The 25283-nt window shown below is 41.0% G+C and overlaps 2 protein-coding genes across 3 annotated transcripts; one reads left to right on the forward strand and one right to left on the reverse strand.

The window, feature by feature from the left end:
• Nucleotides 1-3830, forward strand: cd44a (CD44 molecule (IN blood group) a). Its single transcript, XM_076733600.1, has 5 exons — nt 1-135; nt 1977-2525; nt 2608-2679; nt 2783-2861; nt 2954-3830. The coding sequence occupies exons 1-5, from the start codon at nt 39-41 to the stop codon at nt 3129-3131; spliced, it is 975 nt and encodes a 324-aa protein (XP_076589715.1). The 5' UTR covers nt 1-38; the 3' UTR covers nt 3132-3830.
• Nucleotides 3816-25093, reverse strand: LOC143322404 (excitatory amino acid transporter 2-like). 2 transcript variants are annotated; one of them, XM_076733588.1, is made up of 11 exons: nt 24837-25093; nt 13859-13995; nt 12527-12679; nt 11097-11347; nt 10889-10997; nt 10494-10620; nt 10113-10346; nt 9199-9393; nt 8786-8920; nt 7438-7648; nt 3816-6369 (listed from the first exon to the last, which is right to left on the reverse strand). In XM_076733588.1, exons 2-11 carry the CDS (start codon nt 13983-13985, stop codon nt 6298-6300), a joined length of 1614 nt encoding a protein of 537 aa, XP_076589703.1. In that variant the 5' UTR covers nt 13986-13995; nt 24837-25093; the 3' UTR covers nt 3816-6297. The 2 variants fall into 2 exon arrangements, with proteins under 2 accessions (XP_076589703.1, XP_076589696.1); XM_076733581.1 differs by having other exon boundaries at nt 10889-11347.
• Between the last annotated feature and the right edge of the window lie 190 nt (nt 25094-25283).

Here is a 25283-nt window from a genome sequence, read left to right on the forward strand (position 1 = left end):
CACAGCTCCAGCTCAGCAGCATTTCACTGCTTCAGTCTATGGCTCCATCACAAGTTTCTGGTCTGAAGATGAAGAGTCTTCTTTTTGCAGTTGTTCTTGGACTTCTTGCTGTTGTCCACTCAACACCTGTTAATAGTAAGTGAAAGCCCTTATTATTCTTATTTTTACCTGTTTTACACAGTTCTCAAACACTTTCTATTTCAGCTGAGTTACCTGTGGGATTTTATTCGCTATGTAATGTTGTCGTTGAGGATTAAACTGTAAAATTAAGAACCTGAGTACATTTTTTCCTCACCAGTGGTCAATAAAATTCTTTGACATGATGACATTCTTCCACCTCAGGATTCAGAACACTACAGTCACGAGTAACCTGACAAATACAGTAATTCTTCGAGACAGATCTCTGAAATTTCAATAATTCCCATGGTGTCCTTTTCTTCCCCCGTGAGTCAGCACTTCCCCTCGAGCCACCTAAGATGCTCTTCATGTTTCAGGTCTAGCTCTTTCTGTAAGAACGGCAGAGTAGAATTTCATTGCCGGTGCACAGGTTTCACTGGCACCTCCAGATTAAACACAGCGATCATTGTGGGATGTTCTGAGCTGCTCCAGGAGGTGCATTAATGTGTACGTCTTGTGTAAGGTGAAACCAAAGATTGAGAAACCGGTAACTTTGCAGGGAGCAGCGGAGGTGAACATGACTGGGCAGAAACGAAGAGTGGAGATGTGTGATTTGATTCTTAGGCTCTTTTTTCTTAACCCTCTGTTGACTGTATTGAAAACTGTTGGTCAGTTTATTATCAGGAAAAATGCATTTAAAGCACTGAAAGTTAAAGTACTAGTTTTAACAACATCATTAGGGCAATGGTTTCCAATGTTTGGGTCAGGCGCCTCCAAAAGGTCATTTGGTTAATGGGGTATAGAAAACAAACTTCTGCTACACAAATTGGAATAAATGTCTTGACTCTCCTCAAATCTTTGCTTTTTAAAAAGAAGTTTTGGATCATTTTTCCTCGTTGGGCCCCAAACACTAATTGAAATAAAGCCATCTCAGGAGTTTTGAAGGAAATCTTTTTTTGGTGGAACAGCTCAGACATCTGAACTCATACACACTTTTTTTTTTTTTTTTTTGTAAGCAGCAACACACTAAAAAAGGCTGCAAAGCATTTATTTATTCTTTAACAACATACTGTATTTTACAAGCTTGTCATATGTATGTTTTTAATGTAGAAGTAAGTTGTGACTACAGCTTTGAGGTTAATTTAGTGGAGTAAAAAGCCCAATATTTCCTACAGAAATGTGGTGGAGTATAAATATAAAGTAGTATAAAATGGAAATACTGAAGTAAAGTACAAGAACCAAATGCAGTATAATACTTCACATGCACATGCTAAATGCAAAATATTATATATCCACCAGTGATTATGGTAATTTGGCAAATAAGAATCAACACTTTTAAGGTATTATTAATAATAATACTAATATTAGTATTATGGGAGTCAAAAAAATATATTTGAATTAGCAGAAACAATTAATATTTGCGTTAATTTGTTAATTATATGGGCGCATTGCCTAATTTATCCTTTTGTTTGCTGCTCGTTAATGACACAAAAGCCTGGTTATGGCTTCCTTCCAACTGAAACAGAGGAAAACCGTCATAGTTTACTCTGTTGTACTGGGTGTGTCAAAAGTGAGGTATGCTCTTGTTAAAACAGATGCTTTGATGAGGCAGCCTGTCTTTTGTTAACCTGCTCATAGACGATTAGTCACCCAGGTTAATCATTAACGTTTCTCACCACACCTCATCAAAGAAGGCCTCAACACAAGTTAATACAAGAATTTGAGGCGAAGCACTTAAGCCCTGTGTGGTTATTTTGTACAACGTAAAAGCTTGGTAACTTTCCTTTCGGCTCGTGTCAGGGCTGGTAGGTAAACACTTAAGGTGACCTGTGGATTTTTTCCATCTCTCTTTGTCCTAGCTGAGACCCAGGATGACTTTTACAAAGAAGCTCGTATGGAGGAGTTCCTCGTCCAGGACCATCATCGCACTTCAGTCACAACCCAAGCACCCAAAAGAACCTCAACCCAGCAGCCGTCCACTGAGTCCAAAGAGAGCGACACGGTTGAGGGCAGTGCTGCAGGGGAAGACGATGTGTTGTCCGCAGTGTTCCCCCAAGCATGGAGCAAACAACTTACAATCACAACTTTGAGTATGCATTCAAATGATCAGAGCTCTACTTCCCAAGTGCTGCGAAGGCACACTGATCACTCCAGTGTCTCCAATGTCGCTCACTCTTCCACTGACTACATGGACTCTGGGTCTGACGACATGGACTCTGGGTCTGGGTCTGGGTCTGGAGGTGATGGGAAAGAAGAGGAGAAGTTTGCTAAAAAGTATGCTAAAAGCCTAAACACGGAAATGAGGACATCCACCTCAATGGCTGCTCACATCAGACCCAGCACTCCACAAATGAAAGTAAATGAAGATTCAAGATTAAGTCCAGAAAAAGTCATCATAACCGAAACTGGTAAATACTGGTTAATATCCTTGGTAATAATCCAGTAACTATTATATTGTCTTTGTTATTCATTGTGATTTTCTGGTCTTAGTTCAACAGCAGCAAGTGGAAGAAAATGTCCAGTCTTCGTTGCCACAGAACAGCACAGGACAAAGTCCATCAGGTGAGTCCAGGAAAAGGATGCATTTATATACCAGATTTGTGCATGATTGAACTCTGTATTACAACAGTCCATCTTATCAACTCCTGCTTTCCCACGTGACCAGGTTGGATCATCATCGTTGGCTTTATTGTTGGTGTTGCGGTACTGGTAATGCTCTGCGTTGCCATCGCTACCAGAGACAAGTAAGAATTAAATATCAGAAATATGCTACACTGTTTTTGCCAACAACCATCATGAGCGTAGAATTCAATTCTCACCGTTCCTTATTGTGCAGATGGAATGGCCCAAAACAGGCAGCCCAGCTCGAGACCACAACTAGCTCTTCAAACCAGCAGAGGGAGCAAGAGATGGAGACGTTCCTGCTCAAAGAGAAGCCCAGGGAGAATGGAAAGGCGGCAGAGTACACAGTCATCCCCCTGGACGAGCTTCCTGAGAAGTGTTCAGCGCAGTGAGGCTCAGAAACAGACTCTGGAGGCTTGAGACTCATCGCAGAACCACAAGAGTGCGTTTGAAGCAGATGAATTCAATCAGAGGAACAAAACTGTCGGCGCTGTTGAGCCAAAAGTTTCTGTGGACTTTCGCAGCTTCGGGCCCGGTCTGAGCGGGAATCTGTTTTTTCCAGCTGGCGTTCAAAAACTATATTCACCTTGGAAGTACAGCAATATTTAGGTTTATATATTTATTGCCATATCAATAACTTTTGTTAACTGTAACGTACAGTTAGTGGGTAAGATCCACAAATGCCGTTTATTTCAAACACCATTGAAAAGGTCTTTACAGTGTTTCAATTTCCTCTGTTCTCAGTGTAAATATATATATGTTTTTAACTCACAGGTCTGTTAGTGGACGCATGGAAATGTCCAGTCTGATGAAAATGTCTTTTGTGATAATATTATTTTAAATCTCTTTGTAATAATATTATTGAAGACGGTGTTGTGGATTGTAACTTATATTAAGCTGCTCCGTTTTCCCCACAGTCACTGTGGAAGCTCTGTACTGAGCAGTGCTCAGCCCACTGACTCATTAGCGTCTCTTGACAGCCTACACAGCACTTCAGCCGCTGCGTCGTGCACTCAATGAATGCTCATATGCTGTATCACATCCGCCCTCCTCTGAGAAATAAATACAACGGCAGCTCATCAATAAACATTTATTTGTTTCCATTCATATTTACACACAAGTATTAAAATATTTACACACTTTGAGCCCATTTGCCTGACAAATATTTTTGTGCAGTGCTATAGTTTATTTAGTACAAGTGAATTCAGTCCTGCTTGCATTTCGTCAGTCAGTGAAAAGAGGGTTTGCATTACAGACGCAAGGAAAATGAACACGTCCTTGGACCGATGTGTGTATAGAATCAAAAAGAAAGATAGAAAATATAAGTTTAATGTCTAAAGATTTTACAATTTCACATGTTCATAGAAAACACTTCCTACAGCAGGCCCATTGACTAACAATATAATCTTATGCAGATCAAGGCCCAATAACAAATGAAACAGATGGAAAAGCGACATCATGAATTAACAGAGAATGGGTTTTTGACATAAATCAGGGTGTGCTGATAATCACTGAGGAACGAGGTGCTTGAGCCAAACACAAGGTGGCTTGTCGAGGTGTCACAACATGCAGACATGCTGTAGCTGCCAGCACCAGTACTCCATCCCTCAAATAACATTCACTCATTAAACAAGTGAAAAATGTTGGGCTTTCTTCCCTGACAACCATTTGGGACTCAGTAGTTTCTCTCAAAAACAGATAAATTCAATGCATCAATTGCAAATAAATAATCCTAAATTCACAACCTATTGAGACAACTAGTGGTGCATAAAAGGAACATTAACATTGGACTAACATTGTTAAATATATATACTTATAGTCTTTATAGAAACCTTTAGCATAGCAAAAACAATTCTGATAGATTACATAAAGTGTCAAATTCTATACATTTGATTTATACACTTTATCTAAAGAGAGTATATACACAAAGTGCAAGGAGGCACTTTAAACATGAATATATAAGCTGTCGCTTATATGAAAAGAGAAATAAATAATCCCGTTTTCACCTACGCTTGAACAGAGTTGCTACACAGAGTTGAACTCATAAACATGGACTTTTTCAACCAACATCCAATGACCTTGTTGATACTGCTTCAGATTGATGCGAGTGCAGGAGGCAGAATTTAGTGTGCACTTGCTAAACAGACGTTACCATCGCTCATTAACTCTACATGCAATTACAAGTGCGTTATTTAGATGTAGATCTGCAGTGTAAACTCTGAGTGCAGTGAAGCTGGAAGGTGGAGAAACGCCTTCCACTAAAGAGTGAGTCTCAGTAATCTATTGAAATGAACAGTGGTAACTTTGATCCAGAAATGTGTTAGTCATCACACTGACTGCACTCTGCAGCTGACGTCGTCAAGGCAAGGTTGTCATAAAGCAAAGAAATAAACAGTTTGAAAGAAAACAGAGCAATGCACTGGCCTGCGGAGAGCTTGAGACACCACCCCTCCTTCTTTTCTCTGTCTCGTTCATCGTCCTCTCTTGCTCTCAGAAACACACGTGAACACATAAATTCCAGTACACAGGCGTACTTTTTGACTACAAACAGAAAGTGAGTGCTTCACTCATAAAGAACATATATAGAAAAAAAGAAAATAATAAGAGGGAGGGCACCCTTCACGTACACTAATGTCTGCTTTGCGGCTCTCTGCAACACATCCTGTACTGTTTGTCGCCACATTTAGAGCGCACATGCTCTCCTCTTAGGGTCTAAGTCCTAAGCTTTGCTTCTTAGGCTTGACCATGAGTGCGGCATCAGGGCGTAATCCCATAAGTCAAACAGTCAAAGGTAATGCAGTGTTTAACCATCCCGCATTCACGTCATAATGCCGCATGGAGCAATGTTTTGTTCAGCTCTTGCTCTGTTTTCGTAAATCCAGCTTGTATCTTGTATTTTAACCTTTGGTCTTCATGTAAATTGCATAGAAAGACAGAAATCACAAAACCATTGAGAGTAACTGCTATTCAGTATATAATATTCAATAAGTCTCATGAGCTGATTTTGTTCATTTGTTCTGAGTCGCTTTACACCAACTATTACATTAGCTCTCATTGGTCTTTATATAAAATTTAACTGGCAAGGCCATCATCCAACCATCATATCTCCGCCCTTTGAGCTACAAAGAAAAAGCTTCAATACAAAAGAAAAATGAGATGTTGCCCATGGACGAAGAATTCTTTTGTTGACAGAACAGGAAGCTTGCAGCAGCACCAAGTAAGGCCCTGAGTGTCGTCAACCACACGATTTATTCTTCGGTACAAAGTGCATGAAATGCACCAGTTTGTTACAGTTTCTGTCTAGTTAGCGCAAATGCAAGATCTAACATGAGTTGGTCATAGAGCCGTCTGTAGTTTGCTCCAGTAGCCACCCGGATGGGTAGCTGAAAGACTGGCCGACTGTTTGTTCTTGCGGTACGGTCGACTCTGCTAACGCTTCCTTTTTTTTTTCTCTTCTTTTTATATGTGTTTTTTTTTTTGTTCTGTTTTGTTTTTATAGTTGCAGAAAGTAAAAGCTGTAGGAACTCAGGGTAAGGCGCAGCAGCATCTGGACCTGCTTTACTCGCATTTCCACGGTCCCTCTTCAACAAGAGAGAACTCTGCAGTCTTGCCATTTTTGCCCATGGTGACCTGTAAGCAATTATCAAGAACATCTAACTATGGGGCCAAGGCACCGTCATTTACAAACCATCAGCGGTTGGGAGCAGAGAAGCCATCGCTTCAGTACATTCAGGCCATTGACCTTGGGGCTGACTTGTGTGAATCCCCAACATTGAAGTACATGCCATCTCTTACACTGATTCAATGATACAGTGATGCTGTGTACACGTCAGTGTGCTTTCTCAGTTACAAGCTTGTAAGAAAACAAGGCTGATTCTAGTTTTCCAGAGTTGGCCATGTATTTTATGGATTCTCTGCCCAACCGAATTACAATAATAATCAGAACGCAACTTTAGCATCAGACACAAAGTTGCATGATACAGACAATGAAATATCAACAAAAATACTGTATGAGTGGAATTCTCTAATCACAACGATTTTGCTCTTGTTTGTTTAGAAGGCCAGCTACAATACTGACAGGAAGGGATCTTTGATAGGCATTTCATGAATGTATGCATCACTTTGGATGAAACATGGTGAAACAGCAGTCTTTATGTATACCACTGGCTAGAAAAGTCTTTGAAAAGATGGCCAATGATTGAAAACTGTAATTTGGTTAGGGCTGCCATAAATACATGTCCAATTAAGTAGATAGAAGAAAAATAAAACAGTTTCTTAATAAACTCAAAACATGCCACAACAAAATGCAAATCAAATATAATTGGGTACAAGACATTAGGAATGGTTGATGCTTAAGAAGAAACACTTTCATTTGAATTTCATGGGAGTAAAACAGAGTTTTTGAGGATAAAAAACAAAAGAGTATGATATATAAAAAAGAACAAAGTCTGATTTTGATGAACCTGGTATCACAAAAACTGCTTTTTCATATGATTAACAAATATAGAAATATTTGTTTAGCTTTTCACCCTCTTTAAAAACATGACACTTACTATTCACAAAGACGCACATAGACCAGCATAAGAAGTCACATAGAAAAGAAACACAAACACAGACGAGAAGAAAGACGGACACAGACACAGAGCTGGGGAGGACTCTCTACATACAAGTCTCTATGTCCGTTAACGTGAAATGTACCTTGCAGTCGTCTATCAAGATTGAGTTGTGGTGAGCGTATACATTCTGGTTGGTGTTATTTTCAAAGAAGGACTGATTCTTTGCCATCTCAAATTCCTCCATCCGGCTCTGTTGGGAGTCGAAGGAGTCGAGCTCATGTTTGGAAAGGTGGTACACGATACCCGCTCCATAGGAGTCCCCGACCACGTTAACCGAAGTGCGGAAACGATCCCTGCAGGTGGAGGAAGAAAGCGGCGGGAAAGACAGAGAAAAGTAATGAGTGAAAGAAAAAGAGAACAAGACGAAGCAGGAAGAAGTGCCTTTTCTTTTGTTGTTCTTTGAAATTGTTTTTTAATTTGGATTTTAAGCTGCGAGCAGCAGGAAAGACAAACAACACTGGGTCGGATTTAAAAAAGCACAAAATAGCAGCAGCAATACACAGTAGAATACGCCGCTACTGAGGACACAAAGAGAAGAGGATTACTACACTGTGTGAATATGTTAGTGATTCACGGTTAATTAATTTGTTAAAATGTATAAAAGAGTTTCCACCTTTAATATGAATCATTTAGCCCAAGGGTTAATAAGACCACAAGCAGCTTATTCCCAGATGAGTAATATCAGCATTGTTGCCAGCAGAGAGAGAGAGAAAAAAAAGTGCCAACGCTTTTTGTCTTTTTGCAAACGGATTATGTACTCTAGTTATTTTAATTATGTTTCTGAATTAACCCAGAGATGTCAGTGAGTCAGCGAGTAGGAGAGCCGAACTCTACATCTACAGGACAGCTATCAAAGCCTGACAGCCAGATTTGTTTACACCCCCGAAACATATGTTAGAGAACATGCTCAGCGCTCAGTCTGTAATGAGACACCCTGTACGTTCACATTAAAGTCAAGCATCTGTTTTGATGCTACTCTTGCCAGTGCTGTGGTTTAGCTTTACACTCTGCAAACTGTGCGTGGAAATGTGCTGCTCTGGAAGGAAATGCAGAAAAACATACTGAAAGTTGTCAGGCTATAGACAAACAGAAAACTCAATGATAATGTGTTAAAGGAGAAGAGTGTGCTGGGCTGCATTTCATGCCATTTACATCATTAACAGAGGAGAGCAACAGAAAGATGTGTCCAACCAGCTTCACAGTAAAGAATCGACTCGATTGTTGGAAAAATTAGCAAAAATAGAGTCATGCTCTGAAGCTCCCGTGGATAACTGTTATCTGGTTAAAAATCCGACATGATATGTTTTGCTGAGATGATGACACACTCTAAAGGAAGCAAATACTGATTTTTGTCAGATAAGAAGCTAAAATCAAAGCCCTTGCATGGTGCTGCTATGCGTCTGTGGGTTTTGAATGAGTGCTGAACTTACAGCAGCCAGTCGACAGCCACCAGGAGGCTGATGTCCTGAGTGGGCAGCCCCACCGCCGTCAGGATCAGAAGCATGGTCACCAGTCCAGCGCTGGGGATACTGGCTGCTCCCACGCTGGCCAGGGTGGCCGTCATGCTACATAAGAGACAAGTTCCATAGTTAGCAGGAGGGCTCCAACATACCGCTGCAGCTTTACACTGTTAACGTGCACCGGCTGTATTTGTAGGAAAACTAGGAAGTGATGAGGTTTTCTGTATTTAAAAACATTTTACTGTGTGCATGTTTCACCATATTTACAGGGGGACACTTCTTTGGTTTCTTCAGTAACCCTGTTGAGCCTAATGTGGCCTGTTTATTGCCAAAATGTTGCCTTGTAAATGTACTGTGCTATTTCTCTGCAGCCACGTTCTCACCTGACAGTAATAATCTGGCCCCAGTCGAGGACGATGCCATTCATCTGAGCGATGAAGATGGCGGCCACAGCCTCATAAAGCGCTGTGCCGTCCATGTTGATGGTGGCACCCACCGGGAGGACAAAGCGTGTTACTCTCTTGTCGATGCCCAGGTTCTCCTCTAAGCATCGGAACGTGACAGGCAAGGTACCGGCGCTGCGGCAAATAAGACAGGAAGAAGTGCTTTGGTATTGCAGTCACGGAGAGGATGCAGCAAGGTTCGGTTTGCAAACTCTTCACACATTTGGCATTAAAAACTTGCAGAAATTAAGAACTCTACAACCAGTTATAGGCTGTCTGTTGAGAATTAATTTGACTGGGTCACACTTGATGTTGCAACACTTTTTAAACTTAATTACACTAATCTTCTATTCATACTGAAACAAATCCACTCTGAACCATGGTAATTTATGAATTGTTAATTTCCTACAGAAAATAGACTAATGTAGGCTGAGACTTTCATGAGTTGAACTTCACCAAAGAAACAAAAACTAGTTTGAATTTACTCGAAGGGTGAATTTCATGTAGAGACAACAGCAGCTGTGACTCAGCAGTTGATTTGTGTGTTTTCTCTGATAATAAATCAGTTTTTCTCATTGATGACGGAGTCGTGAGGAGGCCAGAACATGAGGTCATGCCAGGAGGGGAAAGAGTGCATATATGTGATTAATAAAACATCAAGTAAAGATATCCCACACAAAATGAGAGACCATTCCTGGCAAGAACATTTCACCGTTACCACATAAGATAAAGGGTGAAAAAACATGCAGCACACTCGAGAGGAAACCTGAATTTCATTTCACACTGAGCTCACCAGGATCAGAAAGTCTTAATTCCAGAATATAAAACACGACAAAGGCAGAAATCACTCATACCTGGACGCTGTTCCAAGTGCCGTGACCCAAGCCTGGAATATCCCCATGAAGAACTTGAAGGGATTTTCTTTTACTATGACAAAATATATCAGCGGAAGGAAGATCCCTCCATGGATGATGAGACCCACTATCACGGTGACCATGTACATCCCCAACTGCCTCGCAACCACCTCCAAGTCAGCAATGGAGATGATCTTTCCACAGATGAGGCAGGCTATACCAAGAGGGGAGTACCTGAAGATAGACACAGAATATGTTTGTGATCAGGGCTGCAGGCAGATTGATAGCATTTTGAAGATATTAAGATGTAGCATTCGTGTCTGGGCTTGGCGGTGTCTCTGAACGTGGAGCACAGGATGCCTGCTGTGGTTAAAAACTTACCACATGATCGCCCCAACGAGCCTCATCACAATCTCATTCAGGACGTTGAAAAACTCCAGCATCAGTTTGGCCTTTTCTCCCATTTTCCCCATAATAACTCCAAAAGCGACAAAGAATCCGATCAAACCTGTGAGACGCAAAGTACAGTAATGTTGATTTAGTCTACAAATGTCCTGTATTCGTGTATTTTGACACAGATCTGCATCCAGATGCTTATTTTTAAAGATTTTCTATCACTAAATGTGATTGTGTAGCAGTGGTGGTGGTGTGTGTTATCTGAGTGTTTTCTAGTTCTTATGTAACTGAAAGAAAAAAAAAAAAACAAGACAAACAAAAAAACTTGTACTTTTCTTCTACAACTGCTGCAGTGGGTGTGTTTCAAACTTTTCACCTACCCAGGACGTTCATCCCACTCTTGAACTGAAGCGACCTCTTGACTGTGAACTGTGGAGGTGCTTTGGTTCTGTTGGTGGGCACTGGAACTTTGGTGGTTACTGTCTGGATCTGAACAAGAGGCAAAGAAAAGAACAAACAGTTGGAGCAACTGACATATGAATCAGACTTTTTTATGGTGGGTGAAAACCTTTTCTTTGAGACTCCTACCTGCTGAAAGCAGGCCTGCACCAAGTTCTCCGGGAAGAGATTTCGGATGAGATCGAAGAAAGCGTCCACGCTGGACACCTCGTCGTTCTTCTTTCCCTGGCCGAGATTAGCCCTCAGCTTGGGGTTCCCGGGGTGGATGAGCAGCACCAGGACCACTCCCAGGACGGCTGCAATCACTGTCGTGGACATGTAGTAGACCATGGCCCTGGTGCCTAAGCGGCCGCTGGATTTGGCATCCAAACCGGCTAATCCTGTTGGCATAGGATGTTTTACAGGAAAGTAAAGTAAGTGTCCAATATTGTTGTTGGATGGATTCTTCTGTTGACAGATGGCGACAGTTATATTTTGTTTGTGGTAATAGATTTAAATTGTCTGCATTTTTGCATGTTAAATCTGACCTCTTCTTCCGAAATAGCTTTAAACATTCTCATTAAGTTGATCATCGACCGAACAGCTGCTAATGTCGGCCCAGTCAGACCAGCTCGCAGCATCTGCACAGCGAAGCCTCCACACATCAGCATTACCTCATTTACATAAGAGATGCTGGTGTTGTGAGTCTGGCTGTTTCGTCTGTGAGGACATATTGTGCAGATATATTGGAAAAACTAATTCTGTACCCGAACATTTCATGAGACTCGCTTCCGAAGTGAGACGAAACTTAATTACACATTTGTACTTAGCAAGACAATTGGACTTATCTTTTGAATTCAGTTTTAATTATCCAGTCTGACAGCAAGTGATTGTAACGCTGCTTATCTGTTGACTTGTGGCGGGACGACATGTCTCGACTTCCAGAACAGCGCATGATGAATAGCAACGGTCTTCAACACGTGAGTTGTTGACTGAGGGTAATTGAGTTTGTTGAGGAAAGCGTGTGTGCGGCCTCTTCACATGGTTGTGCAGAGGCACACTGTGCTATGGACAATATGTCTGATATCATATTATCATCAGATCAGCTGGAGAACTGGACTCTGCTGGGAAATGAATAGGATTTAGTTTTATCTCTGACAGTTTTGAGTGATTATTAGGCACTCTATCCAAAGCTGGATTATCTTTTTTAACTTCTTTTATAAACAAAGATGTTCAGCATCTTAAAAGCGATTTGACATGTAGAGTTATGACCACATGACATTTTTCAGACATGTCTAATATTCTTAAATTTTTAATTTTTTGGAACTAGGATGAGGTTTATGTTTTCACAAGAAAATAGTTTTAAGTGTGTAAAAACAATAACATCTGCTTGAGTTGTGTCTGCGTGCCTCCCGTCCTCGTCTATACCCATAATGCCCGATAAAACCTGCCCACTCGCTCGTCTCTCCTGTTGCAGCTCAACTCCCAGAAAGCAACAAGTCGCGCCGCGCAACCTCATTTCAGGACAGTTGTCTGCAAATTGAGCAGAACATTCGCAGCAGCTACTGTACCTCACCCACCTGTGACCAGGCTGGAAACAACAAGAGGCAAAATAAGCATCTTCAGCATCCTCATTAGGATCTCCCCGGGGAAGGCGATGATCATAATAACGTCAGGAGGGAGAGGCGATATGTGCCGCAGCAGCATTCCAGCAATGGAACCCAGAAACACACCTGAGCCGGCGAGAAAACACAAATCAGACACACAACACTTAAAGAGTCTAAATGACAGCGTGTCAGCATGTGCGGTAAATAAAATTTGCTCATTAGAGTCTTAATTAACATCACAGCCTGTCATCTGAGAGTCGCAGTGCCACAATGTTAAAACTTGACATCACTTTACTGTACAGCAGCTAACGGAATAAAGACACCAAGAAAATCTAACGTTGATCAGACTGATTTCACAGCTCCTGTGCGTCTGTCAGCAGACGGAGAGCACAGAAAGGACTTGTTACAAAGAGAAAATAGTACATACTCTACTGCATTCAAATGAAATATTAAAGCATCTCCTCACTTCAGTGTCTGACAGTGTAATTTAAAAGCAATATGACCCCAGAGACAGAGCATCATGAAACTCTTCTGCTGAATGCTTTTTTAACATCCGGAAAGAAGCTGTGAACCGTTTTCATATCTAAATGGTATGTAGTGAAATGTTTTGGCTTCACGTCAGGCAGCACCAGTGTCTCAGTGGTTAGCACTATTGTCTCTCAGCACGAAGGTCCTGTATCTGAAAGACTGAGGCCTTCCTGACTGATGTTTGTATGTTTTCTTCATGTGCGGGCAGATTTTCTCCTGATGTTCCAGACATGCAGGGAAGCATAATTGCCCGAAGCTGTAAATGTGTTTGTCTGCCTGAGTGTTTTAGTGCAGTAATGGATGAACAACCTGTCTAGAGTGTATCCTGCTTTTTGTTATATGCATGCTGGGAAGTGGCTCTAGCACCATGAGTAGAAAATGGATGGTTTGTGGATGGAAGTTTTGCGAGGTAGCTGGGTTTGTGAGACCACGCTAACCGAGAATCTATATTGCCAGGCTTCAGGTTATGCATTAATGGCCAAACCGCTGTCATTTTGGACCAATCAGCATCCATTGAGGAACTACTGGCAGCAAAACAGCAATGGCTGCTGCTGGAGAGGTTAGCGTAGATGCTACCACAGCACCATTACACCAGAACTGGAGAGTATTTCTTCATTGAAATAAGCAAAGAACAGCTCTGAAGGCTGTGGCAGATTGATAGCATCATGTGGTTCGTTATTCTGATTGATGTTTTCAAGGACGACCTCTGAGATGGTTACGTGTAACCAACAATCTGGAGCATCAGGTTGGATGAAAGTATCACAAGTAAAAAGTTACCAAGGATTGTGAGAGTGAGAACCATGTTCTTCATGATTTTATCACACACGCTGCTGCATGCGCTCTCGCTTTCCACGCTGGGCTCCAGGTGGCTCTCGTCCATCCTGACTTCCACTTGCTTCTGCATTTCGTTGGCACTGAAAGAATAAAAAAGGAAGATAATTAACTACTGGCAGTTTTTTTTGGTTGCTCTATGATGCGTTTCTGGACTGTATGCTGTATTTTTTTATGTATTTTGATTACAAAGTGTCAGACATGTTTAGCTATGATCTTTAGTTGCAGCAAAGAGAAGACAGACAATGTTAACAAGGTTAAAAATAGAGGTGGGGTTGCACTATGATAACGAGCACAGCTGGACCTTTGCCATCCAATTATTTCTGAGTATGAAGCAAAAATGAAGCTTTATGTTGCTGAGACAGCCGTTATAAGTCACAGACATAAATTAGCAGTACTTCCAGCTTGGTTGTGCATTCCAACATATGTAATTAGGAATATCTATTAGGGATCATAGTCTTGTTATTGCAACTCCTGCTGGTTGGCTTTTGGCGGTCAATGCGTAATTCCCATACATTTTATCAGGGAAGGAACTCACCAAAGAGGAAAAAGTATTAATTTATGATGCCATTATGTTAAAGCACTGTCTATATTCGTCAGTTAGAAAAATTCATGATAGCCATGAATTCATAACATTACATACAAGACTGCTATTCAAAAAAGTGTTCATTGTGTCATTGAGAATTTATGGGGGCACATGCACACACGATTATACTCAACTAATGCTGCATACTACTGAAAATTTGTGAAAAGTTTGCAGATGGCCTTCCATAATTAGTGACTGACATTCCCAGTCACAGAATCAGTAAAGGGCCTGTTTACGATCTGCATTTTAAACAAATCATTCCAGTTTTGCTCGATACATTTGAATAAACAGAACGACAGCTGTTACTCATATCCTCCTCTCTGAGACTCCTGCTTCGGTTGGATGTCTGCGTATGGTAATTTATGATAAGCTGACATATTCTACTTCTGTGTTGAATAAAATCTAATAGGAATGAACCTTGGATGTATAGATTCATGAGGGCATGCATAATGGGGACGCAAATACTTTATATATTCTATATATTTGCATGTTTATGCTACATAGTCAGTGATTCAGCCTCATGGTTTTTGTGAGTTTCCAGGACTTTGCAGGTGCTTTCATTGCTGAGAGATGTTAATTTCGGAAAATGATGGCGTCCATCTTATGACCCATTCCTTCATCTCACCGCTTCATCATGTCACTGAAGCAACAAGTATCTCAGGTTTGTTGTGGTGTGGCGTAAAGCCTCTTTGACTTAAAGATCAGCTCTCCCCTGTGTAGCCTTTAAATCCTCTGTAGACCACAGACGTGCACAGTTACGTAACAGTGAATGTCAACCTGTGTCATTTGGACACTCTCGACCTTCATGACTCGAACACCTGGAATATTAATGTTGGCAGCCAACGTGGCATAAAGAAACTACAGCTTCTCTCAGCAAAGGTGTTGCATCAAGTGAAAAGTTTCCTGCAGAAAAAGTAATTCGCAATAAGTGTGAAGACAAAGCTTTAATTATAGGCAGTGGAGACACTTAATATACTCTACTTCCCACATCCAATAACATGTTTGATAGTTCAATATTTGAATGACTGTCTGTAAAAGACATCAGAAGGAGCAGGGAACATACAAGGTAAGAAGAGTGCAAGTGCCAAGTCAATCACGACTGTCTACTCTGTGCTCTAGCATTAATGAGACTTAAGCCTTTTAAAGAGGATAAAATAGCACCTGCAGTACACAAGTGATTGAGTTATATAACGGAAAAGGGGCTTCCCAGGAAAAGTCAAGGTGTCACCACTCCCTGCCTGACGACTGTTATGCAGGAGATTACTGATTTAAACACCAAACATCAGCGTTCAGACCAAAGTTCTCTACGAAGATAGCTACTGCAAAAGCCTCGGACGAGTCGTTCAAGAGCAAAAACACTTAATGAATATATGGTGTTAATGAAAGGAAATGCTTGAAAAGGTGACAGATGCAAGCCAAAAGTCACACAAGATACACTCCATGCAGATCTCTGGATATATCTGATCTCAGTTCAGTGTCTGCTCTGCGTTTAAGGAGCAATGACAAATAATCTGAGCAACATCATTATTACTCTATTAATGCACACCAACAGGATTGCTACAAAACTTTACCCTTAAAGCAGTTATTTCTGGAAAACAGACAATAGACCAAAGCAATCATTGCGTCACTGATGCATCATTCAGCTCTCAAGGGAAATGTGTAAAGGAGCTGCTGAACATTACTTTGATGGCAACTCTTCAATGCCAATGTTTTGATGACTCGTCTCACAAACTACTACCACATCACTGTGCACTTCTTATTATGCTTACCAGTTGTTTTTTTATGTTGCTTGGGATTGAGATTGTACTTGTGGAGAGCTACTACACGGCCATCGGCAGCAGTGAAAAAAATAACAAATTCATGTCTTATGCATGAGTAAATCCAGTCAGAACCTCCAAAAAAAGTGTTTTATCCCTTCAGAAAGGTCTCTTCAGTCCTTGGAAATCTGCAGATCACTTCTTCCTCAGCATTCGATGTATATCCACAATCACAGGTGCCTGCTCATTCAGCTGCAGGGAGGTGTGTAAAGGTGAACTGACTAACTTGGAGGTCTGACAGGAGTCTCCCAGACGCGAAGGGTGGAGTCAAAGAACTGAGATTAGCGACCGTTGAAACCCTTGTTGCTGTCTTTTTTTTTTTTTTTTTTGCTTAGTTTATTTGTTTACGTCTGCCAGAGGGAACGATTTACCTCGCTTTGGATGTTGAACAATAAAAAGTCTCAGAAGGTTCTGAGTCAGTAAAAAAATATACGTAAAGTGTTAAGGTCATTGACTGGCTCCGACTACAAATGGTGTCAGGTTGTTTCAAACTGGAGCTCATTAGATTTCCTAAATTACAAAGCAATGCATATTCATCTGAACAGTTCTTTAAGCATCCACATGCTGCACTTGCAGAACTTAAGTACAGATGCTTAGTAAGAGCCACAAAGTGCACGCTTTGCTTTCATTTGTACAGACCTTTCAAAAAAGTCAGGAGTTTTAAAATACCTTGGCTAAACAGAATCACTGGGGATGTTGCTGTGGCCCATAATCAATTTGACCACAGAGTGGTGTCATGATGGGAGAAGCGGGAGATATTGTGCTGCTAAGTTTGTGTGCAGCTGATTGGCTCTATTCATCAATTTCATGCATTTACTAACGTTTGAAGGGAGAAAATGGAGACTTTCATGTGGCTTTCTTGTTATTAATCTGAGTCAAGTATCATACTTTATAATGTCTGATGTGTCGTTCATCTGTGCCTCTGTGGATAATTTTAAATGACTTGCTGCTACTTGTGTGCAACCAACAAATGACTTGCACTTAGGTTTATTTGCACGCTTCATTAATATGTGAGCCAGTTAAGAGAAAGGCACAAATTCAAGGGTTAATGTCTGCTTCCCAATTATTGTTAAGCATCAAGTTCATACAAAACAATAACGTTCAAATTAAGCATCAAAAAGCTTCAAGGAGAACTCATTTAGCAGCAGAATGAAAGTTGATAATGAGAGCAAAAGAAAAATACTGATTGCAGCTGTTGCCTCCGCACTTTTTGAGTATTTAATCAAACATCAATTATGGCTTATATTTGGGTTAGATTTCTTATTTCTTACTGATTTTAATGGAGGATTTGGCATGCAAGCTGCTTCTGTCAGTTCTGTTCCTCAGTTTAAACCAGCATTGGATTGCTTGAGATGACTTGATCACTAGGATGACGGCAAATAAAACAGCAAACCAAGGCAAATATGAGCTTTTCATGAGTTTAGAAAGTGTATGTTTTTTTGTATTCCAATAATTTGGCCTTGACTGTGCTGCTCTGCCTGCACAAGATCTTGTTATTGCTTCCAAGTCACTCGGCAGAAATTCTGCACAGCAACAATAAGAGTGAGTTAGGCTTTGATTTGAGGCATTTGTGGAGACGCAGCTGTTTAGTGCTGCTTAGTCACTGAGTGTGTGACCATGGCTCCTTTTAGTTTCACAGCTGTGGTGCATGCAGTCATTGTGATCGTGTTGCCAAGGCAGCATTCATTCTTTACTGATCGGTTGGGGTGACTGGCTTTTTATGTGGACAATTACCAAGGTGTGTGTGAGATGTCACTGGCGTCATTTGAGCGTTTTAACAGTCATTGTGCTCCTATTTGGTTTATTATTATGGGTCAGTCATGATGCTGTGCAGTGTCTAATGCAGGTTTTAAGCCTTATTAACTCTTATCCACAGTATAATTTTGTTGTTAAAAATGGGGCTCTGACAGCTTGACCATGTTACTGCTTTATCCCTTGATGTGGGAATCAAAGAACTGCTTGGTCGCAGTTTGCATACAGTAGTTACTGGGTGTAAGCGTGTTGAGTAGGTGACACTTTATATCCGTGAAGTGTGTGTGTGAAGATTCCCATTACTTAGCTGCTCTCAGAGCTTGGACAGGGAGAAGAGAGGCAGTCTGAGAGCACATGGCAAAGCATTCGTCCATGCAATTCCACACCTGGCTCCACCTTTTCTCCCCTCAGCACCAAGCCGACCTCATGCTGCAACACCTGACAACACACACCACGCTTAGACAGCAGGTGTCTATAATTACCTAATCTGTTCTGAGCCATCCTAATCCAGCACACATACACACTGAGATGGATCAGACGCACTCAGAGAACAAGTCTACAGCTGTGATATCCTACAACACATTTCCACAAATCATAAAACATACGTGGTCCTGATAGTGGATCACTTTGCTGCAATCAAATAACATATTAGTTTAATACAAAGGCGATGAGCAAAGCTGTTTTGTCACTGTAAACCACAAATTCAACCTCTGACCTAATATTAAACCTACATCCACACATTAAAATTATTAAGTATGAACAGACAACCGTATGAGCACATTTAAGTTTTTGTGGTTTCAGTCTCATCTGTCCTGTTTTGACCTGTTAGAAGGTTGTTGGATTGATGAGGGATTGACAGATTAATTGACTAATCCTTCATCCTGTGTCCTGCATGCTCACATGACATTCATGTACAAACCTGATCCCAACAAAGGAGGGACGCTGTGCAGAACGTAAATCAAACAGAGCGCAATCATTTGCAAATGAACTGTATTTACCGACAATGTAGCAGTGATATCCTTTATCCAATCATGTGTTCACAAAGTGGTGAACCTCGCTCCATCCTCGCTTGTGAATGACTGAGCCTTTCCAGGATGCCCCTTTCATACCCAACCATGATACTATCACCTGTTACCAATCAACCTGTTTACCTGTGGAATGATCCAAACAGGTGTTTTTGGAGTTTTCCACAACTTTTCTTGCTCCTGTCTTGACTTGTTTGAAACATGTTGCGTGAGTGAAAGAGGAGGTGGACAAAAGTAACTTTACAATGTGTCCTTCAAATACTGTATCCCTACAGTAAATATCAGTTAGGTGCAGCTGAATATTGTCCTGTTGTTGAGTTGGGGACATTGTTTGTCTTCCTCCTTCCATTATTTTGGATTGTTTGCCACTAATGCACCTGTGCGGTGGTCAGGGAGTTTCTTTTTTTAAATCTAAAAACTTTTGCCAATCATAGATTTTATACTGTGAATTGAGGTTTCAGGGAGAGACAAGACAACTCGTAGACACACACACAGATGCCTGATACTTTGTCCACCTTAGATACTGTAGGTGCAGTACATGGTCTATCTGGTGGGCAGGCGTCCAAATACACCATTGTTCCTTGTCAGAGTGATGAACAATCACAGAATCATCAAAAATCTACAGTGGAAAACGAGCAAACACACAAATCCTACATCCAGGACAAAACTGCCTTTCAGTGACATAATCCTTAGTGATCTCCTGTACATATACTCATCATCACAGCATTAAAGACACCAGAATCTGAATAAAAACAGTAAAATTGAACAGCAATTTGAATATCAGCATCAAATCAGTGTTGCTGAACTGGCTTTAGTTGAATAAATGGATGAATGTAAAGACTTAAGAACAGAAATTTCACAGCCCTCGTAAATAAAATCTTAATGTTAAGCCGATATAAAACCAACCTCAGTATGTTACAGCAGGCCCCTGAGGTACAGTAAGAGCAAACCCAGCTCTCACATGCACAGGATATCTGTCTTAACCTGGAACATACCCAGAGGGGCAGCAGCAGTCAGTTCATGTTCCTCATCACTGAGCATCGCCTGTAAGCCTTAGGTTTGGTTACTGTAAGCATCCAAAATATGAGAGTTTTTCATGCTTTCATTTATGTACAATTTATCTCAACTATGGAACCACGCCGTCCAAATGATCCGCTGTACCTGACAGGTGTTTACACCTTCTACAAACGTAAATAAAAGCTAAACAGAATACAATTCCCAGCATTCTCTAACTCGGGTTACATAACACAGACACGTGCTCGCTGTGGATGTGGAGAGTCCATTACCTGCACACAGAGGTCAGCCAGTACATGAAATAGCAATGATTCAATGGGTCAGAAACAATGAGGATTAATGGGCTCTTCTGATGGCTCCATGTGTCAAACTGTCAATGCTTTTAGGGATTTCATGCTTTCAGATCAGTTAAATATTATATGCTTCACTACAGGTTTAAAAATGGACGTTGTATCTGCTGTAGACGAAAAACACCTTTTCAAAAACTAGATAAATAACTCTGGAGACTGAAAATAGAACCAAACCTTTTCTCACTGTTCAGACAATTATATTTAACAATAATTTTCATTGATTATATCCAAATGAAGCATCTGATGCACTGCGGTTTTTAGGGTATACATTCATTTATAGTGGCAAGCACCCAATGTAACCTGCACAGAGACATTTCAGCTTAGGTGGTCGTGGCATTTTGAACATGAACGAAATCATAAAATGATTGCAGAGAGCCACAAAGTTAAACACAATTATTCTTCAAGTAAGCAGCAAAGACCTGAAGCACTTCTCAAAGTCTAAACATGGACTAAAACTCTACCACACTTTAACTGCTAAAGACATGTCAGCCAAACTTTTAAGATTAAACACGAGCAGGGGGCTACATGAGAAGTAAATGCAGCAGTGCATCAAGCGATGTGGTGATTTTGCCAAATTGGAATCAGTTTCACCAAAGGCTCAAAGTTGTGTAAAAGAGGATTTCCAGCAGGACAGTAGCCTCAGTCTGTGCAGTCTGAGGTCCAGTCCAGTGATCTGATCATTTTTAACAGGCGAGAACGGCCCAAAGGGAGCAGTATTCTCCTCCTGGATGTGGACGGTAAGCATGTTAATAATGCTAGTTTTTCAAAACGTAGCTGTAGCAGGTTAACTTCCTCTGTCACAGTGCATGCTCCACTTTCAGGTTGCACCAAACACCTACAGTAAAAACTATCAGCTGTCATCAGAATGTTGAAACCCGACCAGAGCTAAAATGTAGAAATCATGTTGAGGTTCAGGTGCGGCCATGTTGGCTGGGCTAACCTACTTGACATGCTGCTTTCAAGGTCCTTTAATGAAAATACAGGCAGGGAAAATATGCTTGGAAATTAGCAGTATGGAGGCATTTTAAATTAGTCACCAATGCAGATAATAATGAAGCTGTTGGTTATGTAAAATGTGTGGGGCTCTGATGAGATATGACAGCAAGAAGACTGGGAACTCAGCCTTGCAACGACATGTGGACAAAGGATGCAGGCTGAACAGTTGCGTCACAGGGAGACAGAAACTCACTGCTTTAGCTTGTCATTGGTAGCTGTGCGTATATTTTCAGCAGCACAGATGCCACTGAATAATCCTAGAAATATTATATAAATACTATAAATACTACGTTCTACAAGGTGTCTGTCTGATGATATAACCTTTGCATGACCACACATTGCTACTTGTCACTTTGATCATGAAGCTGACGCTACTCTATAGAGTACATAGTATATTATAGAAACAAGTATTTATAATGGAGACCATTATAGATCCAAGATTAAACTGAAAAAGGCTCAAATCATTACAAACCAGCCAGCCAGGATTTATCAGCACACAGCTCAGTTATGCCACTGATATGTCAGCGCCATGGTCAGGCTTATAGTTTCTAACTTTCACAAACCCGTCAGATAAAGGATCGATGAGTCGGGCAGACTAGACGGACATATTCAACAACCCCTCTGCCCCTGCACTCTCTCTGCCACTCGAGGATGGAGAGGGGGATTGGCATCCTCCCTCATCCCCCTCAAATCGCCCACGGCTGAGGTCCAAGGAAGAGCAGGAGTTTTGCATGGCTTTCCCTCCACACTCAGCTGATGTAAACCTCACTGAATGTCTTTAAAAACATGTAATGATGATCAATCAAACAAACTCTCAGGGATGAATCCTAACAAATGTGGGTTCTCACTTTTTGCAAAGCGTGCAAATGAGGGATAAGAATTTTCACTAAATACAACATACAACAAACATTTTGGCTGAAATGCGCATTAACTGACAGGAAAAAACATCCAGGTTTTGGTAGTTGGCTCAGACTTGTATATCATCGTGTCAAGCAAGTGTAAATAAGACTAAGTAAGAATAGTGTTGTAAAGTCTTTGAACAAATATAAAAAATGTGCTTTTAAAAATGCAACACAGCAGATGCACATAGCAGTGTAGGCTATGTACAGCGAACGCGCTAATAGCAACGTTGTTTTGCACCTTAGAGGCATGATGCATGGCAGAAGATCCTGTTTCAAAGATAATTTTAATTACATCTTCTTGTCTTGTAAGAGCAGAGTTTCAGTTGGATCTGAGCCAGAGCTCAGCACCAGCTCCTGATTATGAGAGTTAACTGCTCTTACTTATGCAGGAGATGTACAATTAAAAAATTTCAGATCGGATAAGCACCTCTTGACTTGCTCTGCCATCATGCCCTCCACTTGAGAATGAAGTTGAGAAGGAAATGCTGTTTCTACTCAGACTCATTTCACAAAGACCTCTTGTCCTTCCTCACGCAGAGTAAGGCAAATTAAAGCTAAATTATGCAGCTAGGATTATATGCTTCTTTGCTGTCTTATGGGAAGTTGGGTGAGAAGATTGATAATTGTTTCCATCTCTGTGCATTGAAAAGCTTGCTCCTGAAAGTGTTTAGCCTAGCTTAGTTGGAGGCAGTGGGAACCAGCTACCATTGACCCAGAAAAGAAAGACACATCTTTTAACAGCTTCAAAATCTTGTTTACATGCTGTATCTTGTTAACTAGACATCCAAGTTTTAGTCTGGGTTTTATTTAGAGTTTAGAAAGTTTGTAAAGCTGGCAACTTCCCAATGAGGACAGGACCTCGGAGATGCTGCGTGCTTTCACTCTAAGCGTGCACTCTGCAATTAAATTAAAAGTGAACGTTTGTTCGTCACTTCTATGGAAACATGCATTTTAGAGCTGATTAGAAACACGTCCAGTCAGTTATACAACAGCCCGACCCGTCACAAACAAAATAATCACATCAAAATAATCAGAAAACTCTTCTTGACATCTTACACTGCTGAAAATAATTGCACCTCCACCTCCCTCTACCATCTTGAGTTTTTAATGTAGTTTTGATCTAAAGCAATAAAACATAATGATCATGCACAAATACTGTATTGGGAAAAACTCAAATAAGTTCAGTTAAAAATGGCTTTTTGGTTATTTGGACATCATGCCCAGCAGGGACAACGTGTCACTTCAGTGAGGGAGCATGGATATTTCTCCTGAGGGCCTCCAGCTAGCCCTCAGGGCCTCCTGCTGATGAGAAGCTTCAAAGTTTCTTTGATGCACAAGTGAGTAAGAGGGGCCCTTTTCCTTCAAGAACACTTTACAGGACTGCCTTCTGATTTTGTGAAAGCATAATACATACTCTACTGTTCTGAAAATAACATTTAAATTTGGTAATTAACTGTGAGCGTACTCTGTCCAAATACATGGTGTGTAACTTGTACATTATTGTTAATGGCTGTAGCTAATTTATTTATTTTTGCTTAATTGAAGAGTTAGTGTATGATAGCGAAAAGGCACAATGGATAGTGATGTCCTCCAGAGCAGTAAGTACAGTTTAACCTTTCTCTGAGAGTGCACGGTGTCCAATGTCACACAGTGTAATGTGCAGAGTGCACCGTAGTCACGTTCCCTGACAAGATGCACAGAAAAGAAGACACTGTCTGATGTGCAACCCATCTAGTTAATTTTACTCAGAATTTACAGTGTAACCCTTCTGGCTATTCTTTTGAACTTCATCCTCTTGCAGCCTTGTCTCGAGCTGGGGAGCGTGGTGGGAGTGAGTCTCACAGAACACCATATCTCTAATGATGCACATGTGGCTCAAGGCCAGCAGTTTTGCATTGCTCTAAGAAACTGTCACTTCCATAAAATTGTTGGGTTGACTTGCTCCTGTCCTGAGATGTAAAGTCATTAATCTTTTAATTCACTAACATTTCTGTGTTTCTTGCATTTTAGGTGGATAAGGACCAACCGAGCTTATTTCAAGACTTTGTTTACTGGTGGTTTTCACTGGTAGGCATTTTGCCAGTATCCTGAGTTGAACTACAATGAGCCATTCACTCAGGAATGAGAGTGTAAATACAATCAAACACAGCACCAACCGTTACATTCAGATATGCTTAGAACTGGGTCACAGCACTAACGACATTGCAACAACTCTAATAGCTACATGCCATACTGTGAATGTCTAACCTAACAGCCACAAGGAGCGACATTCAGGATCAACATGTTGAACAACACTAGAGAAGATGAACTCTGGGTCATCTCTGGATAAACAGTTTGTTTTGCAGGCAGAGTTGATCTCCTTTCCATTTTAAATGACTTGTAATTACATGTTTGCCGTTACATGCAGAAAAAACAAATGTCCTCATGAGGAAAAGATGGTGTAATTATCCACCTCTAGCATCCTTAAATGAAAAGTGCTCACCTGTGGAAGTCTTGTCTTCTTTAAATTTGTGTGTTTTCCTGATTGGGGTAAATATAATGTAGCAAATTTACTTCAAGTATGCGTAGAATTCAAGTAGCATTAAGGTTAGCAGAGTTTTTGAAGAGAAATGATTCAGGTGCTGCAGCAGGGTCCACCTCCTCTGCTACTCTATGGTATGGAAATCCTCACACCTCCCTCCTGCAACCTAAACAAATAGCCTGCACATGCACAGTGTGCACACTGATGTACAGACACAGCAGTGGGGATTTGAGATGAGAGGTCAGTACCTCCTCTCAGGTGTGGGTGGGTGGGGTGTTCTCTCAGTTAAAGAGTAATAGATTAGCAGACTTTCACCCATTTTTAGCATCATGACATCATACACTAAGATGGAGACCTCTGCTAGTGCATTAAGGCCCAAGCCCATAAAGTCAACGCAAATGCAAAAAT

The sequence above is a fragment of the Chaetodon auriga genome, chromosome 1 (genome assembly GCF_051107435.1).
Source record: "Chaetodon auriga isolate fChaAug3 chromosome 1, fChaAug3.hap1, whole genome shotgun sequence".
NCBI lineage: Eukaryota > Metazoa > Chordata > Actinopteri > Chaetodontiformes > Chaetodontidae > Chaetodon > Chaetodon auriga.